The 19,978-nt window shown below is 40.0% G+C and overlaps 1 protein-coding gene across 1 annotated transcript in view; it reads right to left on the bottom strand.

Moving 5' to 3' along the window:
- Positions 1–14,276, bottom strand: part of Cstf3 (cleavage stimulation factor subunit 3) — a 79,013-nt gene extending 64,737 nt beyond the window's left edge. Inside the window, exon 1 of the mRNA XM_015477745.2 lies at positions 14,058–14,276. Within this exon, the coding sequence (XP_015333231.1) occupies positions 14,058–14,084 (27 nt within the window). The 5' untranslated portion in view covers positions 14,085–14,276. The remainder of the gene's footprint in view (positions 1–14,057) is intronic.
- Between the last annotated feature and the right edge of the window lie 5,702 nt (positions 14,277–19,978).

The following is a 19,978-nucleotide window of genomic DNA, read 5'->3' on the forward strand; positions in this document are numbered from 1 at the left end:
GGGGGGGGGGGGGGGGGACTGGGGATGTGGCTCAGTGGTTAAGTGCCCCTGGATTCAATCCCTGCTAACAAACAAACAGCAAGGCAGGGCAGGCAGCAACATACTACCATGTCTGTAATGACAGGTTTTTAAAACTCCCACAGCAGCCAAGCATAGTGGTGCATGCCTGTAATCCCAGTGACTCAGGAGGCTGAGGCAGAAGGACCCCCAAGTTCAATGACAGCCTCAGCAACTTAGTGAGACCCTGTCTCAAAATAGAAAAATAAGAAGGGCTAGGATATAGCTCAGTGGTAAAGCACCCCTACATTCTATTCCCAGTGAAAGAAAGGGAAAATAAATAAATAAATCAGGGCAGCTTGGTACAGTGACATATCCCTGAATCTCAGCTACCCATAAGGCTGAAGCAGGAGGATCAAGAGTTTCAGGCCAACCTGGACAAATTAGTGAAACTCTGTTACAAAAAATAAAAAATAAAAAACAGGACTGGGGATGTAGCTCAGTGGTAGAGTGCCCTGGCTTCAACCCCCAATACCAAAAATAACAAAACCAAACCAACCACCACACACAAAAATCACCTTACAACGTTCTTGGGTATTCTTCTGGAGCTAAAAACCTATTTGGCTAAATATTAACCCACCAAGTTGAAAAAAAAGTATCATGTGTGTATATTATATACATATATAAAAATATTTTTAGTTGCAGATGGACACAATACCTTTATTTATTTATTTTTATGTGATGCTGAGGATTGAACCTTGTGCCTCACACATGCTAGCCAAGCACTCTACCACTGAGCTACAACCCCAGCCCTCCTATATATATTTTATAAAAGACTTGGAAGTTAGATTTTAACATCTGACCAAGCATGATCACAGCAAGAGGTATACGTGACTCTTTATGAAATAAACCATTCTGTCAGTGATCTGCAACCCTGAAAAGTACATTCAAATCACCTGGGAGACGGAGATTTTAAAAGATGTTCATATTCCACCCTAGATCAATTAAACCAGAGCCTCCAAGAATTCATGTACTTTTTTTTTTTTTAAAGCTTTCCAGGTGGTTCTAGTCCAGACTAATTGAAAACCATGGTTATATATTACTAACCATTTTTGGTGCCACAAAAGATTTCTGCAGTTTAGTAAAGCCTATGATCCCTTTCTCAGAATAATGTTAAGTGGCACAAAATAATTCTCTCCTTCCTGCCCTTCTTTTGCAATACTGGGAACTGAATTCAGGGCCCCATGTGTACCAGACAAACTATCTCTGAGCTTTCCCAGCCCTTTTTCTTTTTTTATTTTGAGACAGGGTCTAAGTTCTGAGACTAGCTTTGAATTTGCAATCCCCCTGCTTCAGTCTCCCAAATAGCTAGGATTATAGGCATGGGCCACTAGGACTGCAAATTCTAAGGAATTCCAAAGGAAACCAACTTGATATTAGCTACAGAAATGTTTTTTGAAACAAAATTTACACATAATAATATATATTAAAATATCAAAATGGCAATGAATGCAAACAAACTTTTAAATATGTCATATGTTCAAATATTTATGTCACAAAAGCTGCTAAAACTACTATTCCGGTTTCTGGTACACATTAATAATGGAAGGAAATGCTCCATTTTAATTAGACATTAGCAAGAAGTTTATTCCCCTGGTATAAGTAGCACACACTTATACTTCCAGTAGCTTGGGAGGCTGATGCACGATGATCACAAGTTCAAAGCCACCCTCAGCAATTTAGCAAGGCCCTAAGAAACTTAATAAAACCTGTCCGGAAAAAAAAAAAAAAAAAACCTAAAGGGCTGGGGATGTGGTTCTGTGGTTAAGCACCCTTGGGTTCAATCCCTGGTACAAAAAAAAAAAAAAAAGTTTATCTCTACCCACTACCCAATTCATGGGACCACTAATATTCTAATATACAGGCACATAGAGGATCATCAGGAGTATCATTACATCTCTATTTTCTCTGGTCAATGATTAGTCAAACATTCATAAAACAATCTATATAGTTAATTCTCAATTGACTACGTTATGGATGGATGCTACCCTAACAACCAAGAGTATACACTGTAACCTGTGGCTCCATTTAATTTCCACCAACCCCCACCCCCCCCCCCCCGGAAGGAAAAAAAAAGGCTTTTGCCACAGTTAGAAACTAGTAGAATAGCCAAGTTTGAGAATGTGGCATTTCTGTCTTCTGGACTGGTGACATATTGCTACAGGGCAAAGGAAAACTGAACAGTTTTCTAGAATCCACAACAGAACTTGGGCCTCCATGAGGAATGAAGCTGACCAGGCAAAGCAGCACATGCCTATAATCTCAGCTATTCAAAGACTGAGGCAGGCAAATTTCAAGTGGGAGCCCAGACTGGCCAACCTATCTCAAAAATAAAAATAAGCCAGGCATGGTGGTGCATGACTATAATCCTAGCAGTCTGAGAGGTTGAGGCAGGAGGATCACAAGTTCAAAGCCAGCCTTCAGCAACTTGAGGCCCTAAGCAATTTAACGAAATCCTGTCTCAAAAAGGACTGGAATGTAGCTCAGTGGTTAAGCACCCCTGGGTTCAATCCTCAGTACACACAGATAAATAAATAAATGAACTGGGACATAGCTCAGTGGCAGAGCACTTGTATAGTATGCTAGAGGCCCTCTGTTCAAACCTTAGTACAGGGGGAGAAAAAAAAAATTGTACTACATCCTGACTCTGCTGCAAAAGCATTCCTATCAGTCACTTTACAAACAAGGACAAGTTAGGACAACCTAGGACAAGTTTCCAATGCCCATTTGTAATGGACTAAAGTCATGACTGTTTAGTACAGCCAAAAGAACAGCTGAAGAGAAGGGGGAAAAAAAACACCAGCCAGCAGCTGTCCCAGGCTTCTATGCCATCTTTCTACTAAAACAAACTATCAAAATACAGCTTTTTTGTCTTTGGAATAATTTATAATTCCAACATAACTCTTCAAGGAATATTAAAGAAGAATGAAGCTCCACATCAAGTGAGTAGAACAAAATTTAGAGTTTTTCTCAAAGCATGTACATTATCAATTACTTAATTTTCTAATTTAACTTCTCTGTGAAAAATAACATGTATATAACTGATTAAATGTTGGGGGGCTGGGGATGTGGCTCAAGCGGTAGTGCGCTCGCCTGGCATGCGTGTGGCCCGGGTTCGATCCTCAGCACCACATACAAACAAAGATGTTGTGTCCACCGAAAACTAAAATAAATAAATAAATATTAAAAATAAATAAATAAATGTTGGGAGATAGTGTAAGTATATATTTAACCTTTTAACTTTCCATTTTAATGACTTTATTAAGCAGTGACTGATAATATACAATTTACCCATTTGAAATAAACAATTCAGTGATGACTTTATGAATATATTAAGTTGTACAACATTACAAATTTTTTAAAAATTTATCACCCCCAAAAGAAATCTACATCTACTAGCAGCCACTCCCATTTCCCTCCAATCCTCCAGCACCAAGCTACCACCAATCTACTTTTTCTCTAGAAAATTGCCAATTATTTCACATAAATGGAAAACATACAATATGTGGATTTTGATTTCTGGCATGTTTTCAAGATTTGTGTTTAAGCTTATATAAAATATTTTTCTTTTTATTGCTGAATAATATTCTATTATATGGGATAGCCTGTATTTTATTAAAGTCATGTAGTAACTCTAACATTGAGGAATCACCAGACTGCTTTCCAAATGTGAAAAGCATTGAAAAAGGCCCAGGTTCTCTTGTGAACCATTTTACATTAATACCAGCAGTGTGTGAGAGTTCCAATTTCTCCACATCCCCAACATTTGTCATTATCTGTCTTTCTGATTACAGACATACTAGTGGGTATGAAAGGGTATCTAACTGTGGTTTTGATTTACATTTCTTTAATGGCTAAAGAGGTCAGGCATCTTGGGCGGGGCTGTAGCTCAGTTGCAGAATGCTTGCCTAGCAAATGTGAGGCACTGGATTCTGTCCTTAATGCATCATAAAACCACATAAAATAAAGGCATGCTGTCCATCTACAACTACAAAAATAAAATTTTAAAGGTCAAAAGCATTCTCTCATATTGCTTATTGGCAGTCTGCACAAATCTTGGGAAGAAATCTTTATTCAGTCCCACAGCCCATTTTTTAATTGGGTTATCTTTTATGACTGATTTTTTTTTTTGAAGCTGTACATGGACAACATGGCCTTTTAAATTTATTTCTGTATGCGTTGCTAAGGATAGAACCCAGTGCCTCACACAAGCTAGGCAAGTGCTGTCACTGAGCCCCAGCCCCGGCCCCGGCCCACTAAAGTTCTTTAGATATATATTAGATACAAGTCCCTTATCAGGCATGGTTTCCAAAAATTTTCTCCCATTCTGTGGGCTCCCTTGTCACTTTTCACGTTTAACTTTTTGTATGAAGTTAAGTAACTCATACAGAAATAGAACTAATGACTTTGTCTTTACAGGCATCAAGCACCATTCAATAATTCTCAAAACTTTTTATTAAAAAATTATACTCTCAAAAACTGAGAAACTACTGGAGACAGCAGAATACATCTGTAAACATAGATGGGGGCGGTTCAAAGTTAGCCTGAGCAACTTAGCAAGACCCTGTGTCAAAAACTAAAAAAGGTGGCGGAATGTAGCTCAGTGGAAAAGTACCCCTGGGTTTAATCACCAGTATAAGAAAATAAACATCTTCAAGTCAATATAAATAACATTTTATGAAAATATATTTTCTAAAAACAAAACAAAAACAATGAATGGTACTGTTTTTGTTTTTATCCTTTTTTTTTTTCTTTTTTGCAGTATTTGGGAATCAAACCCAGGGCCTTGAGCATACTTGGCAAGTGCTCTACCACTGAACTCCTTTTACATTTTTGCGACCTTTTAAAAGTCTACCTATGAATATTCTGCTTCTGCTTTCAATCTGCTACAATATACTGGTTTGGATAAAGTATATTAAGAAAATTCAGTCTCGCCGTAACATAATTGGAGAACGGGATAACTTTTTAATAGTCTTTTCTTAACAGTGGATAACAGTTAAGAAAACTCAGTTAAGATAACAGTCTTGGGAAAACTCCATGAATTATACTTTCTTGAAACTCAAAATCACTTTCTATATTAGCTCTTAACTTTTACCAGGGCCATGGGAGGGTAGGGTGTGGAGAGGTGACAAACAACATGATTAGAAGAACTATATAGAGGGGCTAGGTTTGTGGCTCAACAGTAGAGCGCTCGCCTCGCACATTCGAGACCCTGGATTCGATCCTCAGCACCACATAAAAATAAATAAGTGAAATGAAGGTATTGTGTCCAACTACAACTAGAAAATAAATATATATATTTTAAAAAGAACTATATAGAGGTATGGGTATAGCTCAGTAGTAGAGAGCTTGGCTAGCATACATAAAAGGCCCTGGGTTTAAACTGAAAGGGACCAAAAACCCAAAAACACAATGATATAATTTCTTCTTCCTATTATTACAGAGGTAAAACGGACTAAGTTTTTGCTCCAAATAAAATTTTGAGGAACGGGGTATTATACTAGGCTCAAACTGAATTAAAAGAGAGATCATCTTAATACATGTGATACACATAAAAGAGGGGGGATACTTGGATGCACTGGCACACCTCTATAATCCCAGATAATGGGGAGACGGAAGCAGGAGGATTCCAAGTTCTAAACCTGCCTCGGAAATTTAGCAAGACTGTCTCAAAAAGTTGGGGATGCCGGGTGTGGTGGCACCCGCCTTTAATTCCAGCGACTCTGGAAGCTGAAGCAGGAGGATTGCGAGTTCAAAGCCAGCCTTAGCAACTTAGGGACCCCCTACGCAACTCAGTGAGACCTTGTCTCAAAATAAAATATGAAAAAGGGCTGAGGATGTGGCTCAGTGGTTGAGTGCCCCTGAGTTCAATCTCCTGTACAAAAAAAAAAAAGTTTGGGGATGTAGCTCAGTGTCCCTGGATTCACTCCCTGGTGCTGGAAAAAAAAAAAAAAATTAAAAACATAAAAAGTGGTGGGGATGTGGTGCAGTGGTAGAGAGCCTCTGGGTTCAATCCCCAGTACTGCCATTAAAAAAAAAAAAAAAAAAGGTATTGGGTTAGGGGGGATGAGATAGTAGGTTAAAGGACTCTTGACCATCAGCAACTAAATAAGCAGATCAGCCTCAACCCTGGTTTTGTAATGAGTATTTTCCTCTGTATCTAAATATAACTGAGGGAGGTTGTCAATAAAATACTATTCTCAAATAATCTGGTTTTTTTTCCTACTTATATCAAATATGCATTTTGTTAATATTTTTGGTACTGGGAATTGAACCCAGGGGCATTTTACCACTGGGCTACATCTCCAGCCCCCCCCCCCCTTTTTTTTTGACACAGGGTCTCAATGTCATATACTATGATGGCTCCAATAGATTATAATGGAGCTGAAAAACTCCATTACAATATAACCTAGTGATCTTTGCCATCTTAACACACAAAAGATTACTCATGTGTTTATGCTGCTGCAAACAAATCTACTGCATCACCAGTCATATAAAAGTATGGCACATACAATTACTTACTGTATATAATACTCAATAATGAAAATAAACAGCTATGTTATTGTTGTATGCATCATTTGTTAATGATTATAACAGTGTATAGTCATCATCTTAGTATATACTATTTTAATAAGTTTACTACAAAACAGTATGCCCTGTAAGAACAGCAACCATCTCATATATTTCATGTATTATTATTATTATTGTTATTTTGCAGTGCTATGGATGGAACCAGAGTCTTGGACATGCCAGGCAAACACTTGACCACTAAGCTACACCCTTCACAACTCTTCAGAGGTCCTGACTGCAATACTTTCTCTGGTGCTTGATTTAATCTTGTGTTGTTTTGTTCATTACGGCATTAGAACAGGGAAATAGACTACCACACATACACATCCTCCAGAGCCATAGGTCCTAACATCTAGGTTTGTATGAAGACCATGATATCCACATGACAAAATTAGGAAAAAGCCATCATTAACCAGAATGACTATTATATAATCTGTTCTGTAATACATGTTTGCAAAACGTCACATACCATTAAAAATACAGTGACACCAGATTCAAGTCATTCTAACAAATTTTGGCTACAATATTAAGAACTGCACATAATATATATTTGAAAGTCCTAAGTTTCTCTGTAGTTAACTTTTTGTTTTTCAAAATTAGAAGTAGACCAGAGTAGCACTCTGTAAGACTCTAAGAATAGTAACTTAATTAAGCCAACTCACATGCCCAGAGAATAAAGTATTTTATATGACTGGTGGTAAGGACTAGAAGCCAGCTTAGTTCTGTGTTCCTTTATCAATGCAACTGAACTCTACTATTGAGTTTTGGGGAACAAAACTGAACATATATCCTTTATTATGACCTCTTCAGTCCTTCCAAAGACTAAAATTCTACACATGCAAACAATTAAAAAACTTTTAAAATAAACTACACTTATTGAATAGCTTATTAAATTTGCTTATTCATCCCCTAGGAAACAAATGGCTACAATATACATATAAGTGCTGAGGCTATAATTTGGTGATATAGCATGAGGTATACAAGGCCCTGTGTTCTATCTCCAGCACCACAAAATAACAAAATATATAAATAAAAATCTTGACCTTTTTGGTATTTGGAAGACCAGGCTCTTTCAATCGAGTAGCCAAGATATTTTGTTAATGATTATAACAGTGTATAGTCATTATCTTAAAAACATCAGTTAAGGCATAGTCTTGCGCTTCTCATTTTATTCAATATTTAATGTATATTAGTCCCACCACTTTTTTTGAGACACGTTCTCCCTAAGTTGCCCAGGCTATTCTCGAACCTGTGATCCTTCTCTCCTGCTCAGCCTCCTAAGTAGCTGGGACTTCAGGTGTACCACACCATCAGACTTCAAATCCCTTTCAGATCAGTTTTCACACCATTACCAGCTATCCAACAAAACAAAATAACTCAAAATTCACAATTAGATCTTCAAAAGACATATACATTTAGAAATATGGTAGAAAAGCTTAAAACTATGACTTTTTTGGCAACTGCCCAACTAATGAGTACAAACAGCCAAGTACAGACTTTGCCCTTCTAATAATCCCTGTGTCCCCTGATACAATCTATGTTGAAGAACACAATCACTCCTAACAGTTCCTTTCTGTTGTAACTCTAAGAAAAACCAATACTAAGCACAGATTAACTATACTGAGGATAAAAATCACTGCCACATACACTATCTTCTAATGTCTGGTTTCCCTAAGAAATATTAAGAATAAAGATCTGGAGTTGGAGATATAGCTCAGTGATAGAGCACATGGTTTGATCCCACCACCACAATAAATAAGAAAGCCTTTACAAAGAGTAAAAGAAATACAATAAAATTGAAGTCAATTTGCCCACTCAAAACTGTTAGAGTAAGCCAGGCACAGTGGCACATGCCTGTAATCTCAGAGACACAGGAGGATTCCAAGTTCAAAGCCAGCCTCAGCAACTTCATGAGACCCTATATCAAAATAAAAATAAAAAGAGCCGGGCATGTGGCTTATGGGTAAGCATCCCTAGGTTCAATTCCCAGTATCACCACTCCAACACAAAAAAAAAACCAGAAATATGTTCAAGTAAAAATCATTAAAATACAAGAAGGGAAAGAAGAAAAGGCTATTACAGAAATTTTTACTAGACAGATTAAAAGATAATTCAACCCAAAGAACACATTGTGCAATACACACAATGGCTCTTTTACCTCTTCCTAACCCCACATATATTTCCTTAACTTCAAATGGTTACTCAACAAAACAAACAAGGTTGCTGGTTTCATTCCTCGTTAATAAGTACACTGCAGAACATATTTTTCATATTTTTTTTTGTATCTTCCCAAACATATTTTTCACTAATAGGAAAACACTAAGTTGTTGAGACTGGCCTCCAATTTACACTTTTCCTGGGTTGCTGGTATTATGGGCAAAGGCCACTATATCTGGCTAGAAAAGACATTTTTTAAAAAGTGAAATACAGGATTGGGGATGTGTCTAAGTGATAGAGCCCTTGCCTAGCAGGTACCAGGCCCTGGGTTCAAGCATCAGCACCAGGAGAAAGGGTTAGTTAAAGTAGTCTTTCCTGAAGAGTGTGAAAACACAATTTGAGAGGCTTAAAGGTTCAGATAAATGGACTTGTCCAAACAAAAGTTCTTTTCTTCCTCTTATCCAAGCTATCTTTGAAATAATCCACTTGTATGCCCCAAATACTAAACTTTGTATAAATTAGCTATACACCTGTCATCCCAGTAGTTCCTATATGCAAAAATCAATCCACTCATTGAATCATATAAGACTCAAAATAGTATTTTGTAGGGCTGGGGTTGTGGCTCAGCGGTAACATGCTCACCTAGCACATGCAAGGTGCTGGGTTATGTCCTCAGCACCACATAAAAATAAGCAAATAAAACAAAGGTATTGTGTTTTTTTTAAAAAAAAAATAGTACTTTGTAGGTTTTTAACATAAAGCTGAAGAAGGCAGTTCCTTCAACTCAAGAAGCTTGGAACAGATGGGGAAATAACGGCCTATTATATGCTGCTGGAGTAGTGCACAAGGTTAAATGAAGGAAGAATGAGATCAAATTGTACCAAGCAGTAAAAACACATACAAAATAAAAATATAGCTGTAATTCCAAAAAGAATCAGATGTTGCAGGGAGGAGCTTTATCATCATTAAACTGGCAAAAAAGTAAACTGTTGTGGTGACAGTATGGGAGGAAGGGCACAGGACTGGATATAGTAAACAAGGAGCTCCAGAATTTCCTTAAACACTAAAGCAAAACTGAATTCCTTCACAAGAATTTAAAAAAATAAACATTAGCAATAATTTTGCTTCTCAATAATCACTGCTGTCTTTCAAAGGCCACAAATCACAAAATCATAATATTTGGGGGACAGGTACTAAGGCTAGAACCCAAGGGTACTCTATCACCAAGCTATATCTTACCCCCATTTTTTTCCAAGGGTCTCCCTAAGTTGCCCAGGCTGGCCTCAAACTTATCCTCCAGCCTCAGTCTTCCAAGTAGCCTGGATAATGGGGAAGGCACCATAGTACAGGACTAACTTCATATTTTTTAGTAATAAATTAAGGTATTATCGGGTCTACTCTACAAACTTGAGAGCTTCCATGCCAACTGAAAGGCTAAAAGAAGTCTACACCTGTTACCTTGTGGGATCTTTCTCCACCCAATCCATCCCTTGTAATCTTTCCAAAATAAATCCATGATTCTAAATAATTTGGTTTTATTCTTATTATTCTTTAATCTTGTTTATAGTCTTTTTTTAATGATCTGATTCATGTCATTTTAGGCACTCTTTCTACTGACTTTCAATGATCACTGTCTTACATAGAGAGCAAGGTACAGTTCATTCTTCTTTCTTTACAAATCATTTAATTACTATCAATTAAAACTGAATTGTATAATATCTGGTATTTGCTTCAATCTATTAATGGACAAGAGAGCAAGTGAAGGTATGATATGAAGATGAGCCACTCCAGGGGCTGGGGCTGTAGCTTGGTTCGTTCCTCAGCACCACGTTTAAACACACACACACACACACACACACACACACACACAAACAAACAAAATAAAGGCATGCTGTCCATCTACAACTAGAAAGAGAGAAAGAAAGAAAGAAAGGTAGGTAGGTAGATCAGCCACTCCAGGTATGTAATTGGGAGCTACTTGGGAGGCTGAGGCATGAGAATAGCAAGTTCCAGGCCAGCCTAGGCACACTTAGCCAGACCCTGTCTGAAAATGAAGAACAGCTGGGGATGTAGTTCTATATATGCAGTACAGCACTCAAGTTCAATTCCCAGTAGGGAGGGCAGGAGGCAGGAGGACCCTAGTTTCAATTTCCAGCATCACACTCACAAAAACACTTTTTTCAGGGATTGAACTCAGGGAAATTCAACCACTAAGCCACATCCTCTGCTCTATTTTGTATTTTATTTAGAGACAGAGTCTCACTGAGTTGTTTAGTGCCTTGCTTTTGCTGAGGCTGGCTTTGAACTTTCGATCCTCCTGCCTCATCCTCTGGAGCAGCTAGTATTACAGGCATGGGCCACTGTGCAAGCGAAAAAAAATATTTACATTAAAAGATTACATAAAATCTTTGCAAGGCATGGTGGTGCACACCTATAATCCCAGGAGGCTCAAGCAGGAGGCTCAGATTAGAGACCAGCCTGAGCAACTTAGAGGGACCTAAGCAACATAATGAGTCCCTGTCTCAAAATTTAAAAATAAAAGGATTGGGAACATAGCTCAGTGGCAAACAGCTCCGGGTTCAATTCCTAGTACATATAATGGGAGAAAAGAAGAAAGAAGCATCTCTTCTTTACATAAAAGTATAAAGCAGTAAGTTGACACAGAACAGAATTTATTTAAAAAAATTTTTTTTTTGGCCAGGCATGGTGGTGCATGTGTGTAATCCCAGCAACTCATGAGGTTGAGAAAGAACTGCAAGTTCGAGCCCAGTCTCCAAAACTTGGTTGAGACCCCTGTTTAAAAATAAAAAACACAAAGGGCTAGGGATATGGCCCAGGAGTAAAGTTCTCTTGGGTTCAATCCCGGTGGTGGGGGGGCGCTGGGCATGGTGGCACATGCCTGTAATCCCAGGGGCTCAGGAAGCTAAATCAGGAGGATCAAGTTCAAAGCCGGCCTCAGCAACTTAGCAAGGTCCTACGCAATTCAGGGAGACCCTGTTTCTAAATAAAATATTAAAAAAGTGCTGGGGATGTGGCTCAGTGGTTAAGTGCCCCTGGGTTCAATTCCTAGTAACAACAAAGGGGCAAGGAGGGATTGCTGGGTTTTGGTGACAAATTGTGTTGTAGGTGTTCATGGCACTTTTCTTTCAACTGTTCTGTGTTTTAAACGTTTCATGATAAAATTGGGGTTGTGTATAAATCTTCATCACCATTTACCCCTATTAAAACATCACAGTTCGGGCTAGGATTGTGGCTCAGTGGTACAGCACGTGTAAGACACTGGATTCAAGCCTCAGCACCACATAAAATTTTTTAAAAAGGTATGTGTTAATCTATAACTATTTAAAACACACACACACCCCACAGTCCTTCTCCAGGTACATTGACACACCCTGGTAATCCCAGTAACTCAGGAGGCAGATGAAGGAGGATCACAAATTCAAGGCCAGCCTCAGCGATTTAGCAACACTGCCTCAAAATAAAAAGGACTGGGATGTTGCTCAAGCATAAAGTACACCAGGGTTCAACACCCAGTACAAAAAAATTCTAAAATATTCAAGGTCATGACAACATTTCTTCTCAACAATTTTAGGCAAATTTAAGAATTAACAAGCAAATCCTGGCACACACCTTTAATCTCAGCAGCCTATAATCCCAGCAGCTGGGGAGGGTGAGACAAGAGGATTGCCAAATTCAAAGCCAGCCTCAGCAACCAAGGCCCTAGGCAACTCAGTGAGACCCTGTTCCTTAACTAAAATACAAAAAGGGCTGGGGATGTGGCTCAGTGATTAAGCGTCCCTGGGTTTAACACCAGGTAAGGAAAAAACTAAAAACCAAAACCAAAACAAAAACAAAAACCAATGAATTTCAAAGCATGCAATGATATCTCAATACCCTACCTCCTTCGATTTCAGATGCAAAACACCAGTCTACAAAATGATGCATGAAATAAACACTTTTTTTTCGGTACTGGGATTGAATGGAAGATACTTAACTCCAGAGCCACATCCCCGTTCTTTTTTTATTTTGAGCCAGTCCCACTAAATTGTTGAGGCTGGCCTCAACTTGAGACCCTCCTACCTCAGTCTCCCCAGTTGCTGGGATTAAAGACGCATGCCACCACACTAGGCCTTAAAAATTTGGATATAATTTAAAGATTTTACATTCGTGGACATCCTAATTATCACTACAATGTAAATACTGTAAAGATTTCCATATTGAAAACAGTCCTGAAGCAAAAGCCCAACTTTCCCAACAAATGAAAATTTATAGTTACCCAATCTATACAATAAGTAACAGACCTATTCCACGTTATAAACTGAGAACTAAGTGTATTTTGTTGCTATGGCAATGGAAAATTGCAAGAAAAAGACTTTGTAAGCTATCCTCCATTTTAAAAACTATCTGTTCCACCAAGACTAATATCAAAAAATAAATATCTAAACATACCAGACCTTACATCGAAAAGCACATTTAATGACCTCTTTCATAAAATTAGTTTCCTTTTCACACGAAAAGGTAAATCTAGTCTACAAAATTCAGAACATAAAGAGCAAGCCACTTAATTAAGAAGGTAAATTTTAAAATATCTAAATGTCACTCATATCTACTACTACTAAAACAGACGCTTTTATTTACAATAACAACAATAACAAAAAAGATATCCCGTTTTAGATTTATCAAATTCTGCAACGTCTGTGTAGCCGCAAAAACGAAAATGAAATGTGGCTAAAAGGGAGAAAAGTGAGGAAAGCCACAGAATTCCCCAAACCTCAGCATAACCATGCTGTATTTCTAGGCTGCTTCTTCTATCACTCACTCTTTCAAGGATTTTTCCGGATTAGTTTCATCTCAAAATTTTTGTTCTCAAGCTAGTAACCTATTTCTGCGTAGCGTGTATTGTGGAGGAGGGCGGACGCGAAGGAAACATTGTCAAGTTTTTGAAACAGCAGATACATATTAACATAACCAATTCCTCATCAGGCAAACACCAAAATGATACCAAATAAAAAACATCCCAACCGGAGCATTCCCATGAATCTAAGACGAAGCAGCCTCCCAGCTATTGTCTAAGTTCAACATTTATTCGTTTTAACGCTTAAGACAGAAAATAAAAAAAAATATATTTAAATCTAGATCATGTTCCCCTTTCCCACCATTCTTCAGTACAGGGTCCCTCGGGTTCACTAACTACGAACATGGCTGGAGTACTCGGACGAACAGACTCGTGGTGAGAAGAGGTCGCCACGAGGCCCCGCAATCTCCTTCCTCACCTGCTCCGTGGCTCCGTCTCCTGACATGGCCTCAGATGATTACAGCGTGCGCACTGGCGGACGATGGGAAGCTAGAAAAGAAAAATTAAACTAAAAACAACCCCCAAACCAGCAAAGTAAGCCCCTGCCCAGCGGAGTCAGACCGCCAACACGAATCGCCACCGCCCACTCAGATATGAATTAAAATGGCTGCGCCCCTGCCGGCGGAGAAGGGGGTGTGGCTTCCAATTAACTTCCGGGGGCAGAGGGCGGGGCTAAGCCTCCACTCGCCAGTTATTCTGGGCGCGCAGACTCAGGACAGCTCTCAGGGGGCGGTGCCAGTGCGTGAGCTAACATCACGGCCCTAGGCTGGTGAGGCTGTTGCGGAACTGGCTGAGACCGGCTGACGAGCGGGAAGCTATTGGCTTGGAAGCTCCCGCGCTTCTTGGAATTTAATTATTAAGTGGTAAAGCCCGCTTTCTCACTGTGGACGCCTGACTGCAAATCAGTTGAATTCAGGCAAACCAACCATCTTAGGGAGCAATGCTAAGGTTTTTATGCTTTTTGTAGTTTCTTAAGGAGTCCGTGGAAGTTTTCTGCGGTTTCGACTAATGCATTCTGGGGCGTAGGAGGAACCCCAAATTAAGCACATATTAAGTCTTATAATCGCTTTCTCCCGTTGTATAATATAAGTCTGGAAGAGCCGGGTTTTCAGCTGAACATCTCGTTTTCCAGTCAAGGATCGTTATAAAAGGTCTCATTCCTGTCTCCTCTTCCATCCCCTGCTCAGAATTGGGGATTGAAACCAGGGGTGCTCTACCTCTAAGCTATACACCCAGCTCATTTTTCGTTTTGAGACAGGATCCGGTTAAATTGCCCAGGCTGCCCTTAAATTCCCTATACTCCTGCCTCGGCCTCACAAATTGCTGGAATTACAGGAGTGCGCCGCTGGACTAGCAACACTTGCTTTTTTCGCTTAGTATATCTTGGTGGTCACACCCTACCAGTGAATTTAGGAATGAAATAATGAAAATCTTTGTTTTTATCTTTTTTTAAACAGTTGCATACTTCTACTATGATTGTAGCATAGGGCTACCCTATCCTAGATGGTATATTAGCGCACCCCTGTAATCGCAGCAACTAGAGAGGCTAGGGCAGGAGCCTCGCAAATTTAAGGCCAGCCTGAGCAAGTTAGCAAGACCCTCAGCAACTTAGACCCTGTCTCGAAAAATAAAAAGGATTGGTGATGTAGCTTAGTAGTAAAGTGCCCCTGAATTCAGTCACTGGTACACACAAAAATTACCCAACCCTGTTGATATAGTTGTGTGATTTCTAATATTTTGCTGTTGACTGAGAATAAAATTAATGGAAAACAAAGAAAAAAAATCTTATTTATTTGGTGCTATTTAGGACTGCAATTTGGGAAAACACAGACTCCAGCAACCATTAAAATCCGCTCCAAGGTTTTACAAAATTGGCTAAACTGTTTTGTAAGAAAGGGGTTGGATGCCCTCTCAGATTATGGGTGGTTTGGAGGAAGGAGTCTGATGTGTAGAAGTCAGCAGAGCTTAACAGTGTTGGTTTGGCAAATCCAAAGGTCAACTCACAACTGGAGGGAGAGAATGCTTGCAGCCCACTTATAAAGATCTCATATCTGAGATCTGACTAACCTCTGAGTCCATTTTAAGTGCCCTGAATCAATACTACTTCATTTTAACTTTTTTCTGTTGATAGCTATAAAAATAATATATCTACAAATAATCCTCTCTCCCTTCCCTAATCTTGGGAAACAGGGTTACCTTTCTTTCCCACCCTAGGCAGAGTTATCTGTCCTTGAACACACATTCACCTCAGTAACAAAGTAACTCAGACTTCAGGATGTCCCCAGAAGAGCTCAGAAATGACTGTCTCCCAAAATAATAAGTGAATTATAACTCCTGACAGAACATGTGTAACCAAAAGCTCAGTCCTTGTCCTCAATGCCAATCTAATAATGAAGACAAGGTTTTGAGGAAAAAAGTTTTCTTGCTTTGCTAGCAAAGGAAAAACACAAGGGACTCCTATCCCAGAGCCTGTGATTCTCCTCATCAAGGGGAGCAGGGTTGTTTTTAAAGAGGTGATTCAGAGAAATGAGATTAGGGAGGAGAGGTCAGGGAAAAGAAGGTTGGGAAAAAGAAAAAAACATGTATGTTTAAAACAACAAGGGATATAATTAAAGTATAAAGTGAACCCCTGTTACATTTCCCCACTGTCAATTTCTAGCTTCCATTTCTATGGAAAGTGGGCAGTGACCTCTCCAAGTTGCTTCCTGCTGAAAAGGGATGAGGAAGGGAGTCTTTAGAATGGGAAGCTTTTTACTTGTTGGCATCCTCTCTTCTAAGTTTTTGTTTTGTAGTTACAAAGGGTAGAAGAGCAACAGAGCAATAAATGGAAAGACACATATACAAGGGCAGTGATAAACAGGGTAGTCAGAATGAGGTAGAGAAGACCTAATAAAATAGATTTAACATCTCTTGGTATCCAAGAGAAGAAGTTGGAGAACCAGTCAGTTAGGCCTATCCCCATCCCATCCAAAAGGGATGTGTGGTGGTCAAGGGTCTGTTTTAGCCAGGTTGCTTGTTGCCTGATTTTTCAATACTGGTCTCCACCTGTGAGAAGGTGTTAATATAAATGTAGCAAAATTTAGCTATAGCACAAATTCACCCTTGCTCCGTAACAGTCTAATGGCTTGTAGTTATCTAGCACTACCTTGGCCAAGGAGTCCAGAGAAGTCTGTAAATTTGAGATGGACAGGCTGTCTCATTGGCCAAGGTAGAGGTTTTTGACAGATTTCAGAGGACCCAATGTTGTGCCCCAATTCCCCATGAAGGTAATAAGGTGTAACCAAAAAAGTATTGATCATCATCAGGAATTCCACCAGGGAGGTCCCGGGCCAGTTGAGTAAAAAGCTTTTGGGAGTTTGTCCAGTGAGATGATTTCTTTAAGGAATAAATTTATAAAGGTGTCATTGAATTCCCTAGAAAACATTGGGTGAGAGTTGTGAAGTTTCTGAGACATTTGGTAGCCCAAGAACAGTTATTAATTTTACAGACTAACACATGTCCTGCAGGGGCACAGAAAACCATTGTTTCTCTAAAGAAATCCCAGTAGGTCCCCAATGAGGAAATAATACCCAACTTTAAATCCTGTTCATTCCATCCAAGAATGATCTGGAAAGGAGTAATCAGTTACTGCTGTAATCTTGTCTGCAGGAAATTGGACAATATGTTGTACACACAAAGGTAGTTGTTCTTGTTCCAGAGGAGATCTCATTTTGAGATATCCTGGAATGCATATTCCCTTATGGCAGGTAAGTGGTGTTAAATAAAAGGAAGAGTGAGACAGGAAACATTGAAGACACTCTCAGCTGGATAATGCATTACTCAAACAGGACACATAATGGTGCAGGTTTTCAGGTCCCAAATTGGCATCCAATCTCCATCCAGGATCTGAGTAAAGTTTGTAATGGGATGCACAAAGGAGTCACCATGGTCCATAGAGGAATGGGCTCTTGGAAGGCAGGTCTAACAATCAACTGCCTGAGTTGAGGTAGCCAAGGTTTATTGTATCCTAACAAAACTGTTGTTCTCCCAGCCTAGAGAGGTAATGTGAATAAGCAACAAAGTTAGTAAAAGCATTAAATATCACATTATGCTTTCTTAAACAAATATTTTAGATCCCCTATGGGTTCTGATGTCCATGCAGGGGAGGTGCCTTCCTGCAAGTCTCTTGGACACTTTTTCACTCTAGTATGATGAACCCAGGGTTTTATTCCAGCAAGTTTCAGGAATATGTGAGTCATCAGAAGCATGTCATAAGGTCTGGTCCACTTTTCTCCCAGGTGTTGCTCTGGTTCATGGTCTTTCCAAGTCTTAAGTAACACCTGGTTTCCAACTGGAAGAGATGAAGAGGTGATTCCAAAGTTGGAGGGGACCTGAAAGAAGCATACTCATGCACAGTGGTTAATAGTTGACTGATTTGTTGTACAAACTGTGTTAGCCTAGTTTCTCCTGCAATAGCTATGTCCTATTCTTTCCCCTGGGGTGCTAGGAAGGGTTTCCCATGCACTATTTCATAGGGACTCAATTTAAGTCTACTTCTGGGGCCCACCTGTATTCAGAGAGGAGCAATTGGCAACACCTTATCTCATTGCAGGTGGGTTTCTTGGCGTAAGTTAGCCATTGTTTTCTTTAAGACGTGGTTCATTTTTTTTTCTGTAGATTGGGGTCTCCAGGATGCTGGATGCTTCCACTGGATATCCAATTCTTTGCTCACTTGTTGGGTCACTTCCCTTTTTAGCAATGAAAGATGGTCCATTGTCACTTTGCATAGAGGAGGGGAGCCAGTATCGTGGGATCAACTCCTTCAAAAGAACTCCAATTATTTCTGAAGCCTTTTCTATTCTGATAGGATATATCTTTACCCACCCAGAGAAGGTGTCCACCAATACAAGCAAATATCTGAAGTTTCCTGTGATATGGGGCATTTGGGTAAAATCTATTTGCCAGTCAACAAAAAGCTGTATTCCCACATATTGTGTTCCTCTTACAGCAGGCTGCCTTTCAGTCTTGGGATTGTTAGGGGCATATAACACACAGTTTCAAGTCACCCGCTAAGTGGTTTTTGGAGGTGTGGTTCCCGCAAATGGGGCTTGATAAAATTCACGAAGGCATCCCCCCATAGTGTGTACTCTCATGTAGGTGTTTCACCAAGGGCCAGATCAGTCTTTCAGGCAGGAGGATGAGTCAGGGAAATTTTGTCTCTACCTGGAAGTACTATCACAAGAATCAAAACCCCATTCTTTGGCCCATTTTTAATCTTCCTCAATATAAACAGGCTTGTATTGGTCCAGTTCAAGCTGAGGTATCAGAGCCCCAATAAATTGTAGCCCTTTTGGCTGACCTATTCACGACTTGATTTCCTCTGGTTACATGAGTGTCTAACTTCTGATGATTGCCACCTGCTTTGGTTCAGCCACTGCCCGAATTAATGCCAGAATTTCAAGGACACGTTTAATGTCCTTGTTTTTAGCAGTGAGTAGCTCTCTTTCTTTCCAAACAACCCCCTGTGCATGTACCATCATGAAAACATGTTTGGAGCTGGTAGAAATGTTTACCCTCTTTCCTTTTGACAGCCTGAGAGCTCTTGTCATAGCAATTAGCTCTGCTTTCTGGGCTGATGTTCCTGGTGCTTGCCGCAGTCTGCCTGGGCACAATTCAGGAGCCACTTGTCAAAAGAAACGAACTTTATTTTTAGAACCACACACCACACCACAAACCTCCTCAGGAAAAACCTTCAGAGCCCAACTGCTACCACCAGCTTCCCACAAGCCTCTCAACCTCCCCCACTCCTCCTGCTCTTGAGGCTGATTGGCTGGGTCGCGTGGGCGGAGCCAAAAAAGTCCCCCAATGAGCAGCTCCGTGGTCTGAAAGGGTGGGGAAACAGCCCAATGAGCATCACCGCAGAGGAGCCAATCAGTTGCCAGCTGGAAGTTTGCTGGGGCCGCTGTGAGCCAATCATCAGCTGGCAGCTGGAAGTTTGCTGGCAGCTGGAAGTTTGCTGGCAGCTGGAAGTTTGCTGGGGCTCCTTCGGCTGTGGCTTTCAACATCTCCCCCTCTCTGTTTAAACAACAAACGAGTGGCTTAGGGACCGTGCCTGCCTTAGGTTGTCCAATAGTACATATGGTTCTTACCCGTAATTGGATGAGCTGACCTCAAGGCGTCAGCCTCCTGTCTTAGGTTGGTACCATTGCAATTGGATCTTACCCGTCATTGACTACCGGTTCAGCATACAGCCACACCTGTGGATAGGTCTTTGTACCAGCGGGGGGGGGGGTGAGTTTCTTTGCCTCACCTCTGTTGGCCCCCAAATTTTAGCTGAACGACCATGACAAGCAGAAGGGA

This window comes from Marmota marmota, unplaced genomic scaffold, assembly GCF_001458135.2.
Source record: "Marmota marmota marmota unplaced genomic scaffold, marMar, whole genome shotgun sequence".
NCBI lineage: Eukaryota > Metazoa > Chordata > Mammalia > Rodentia > Sciuridae > Marmota > Marmota marmota.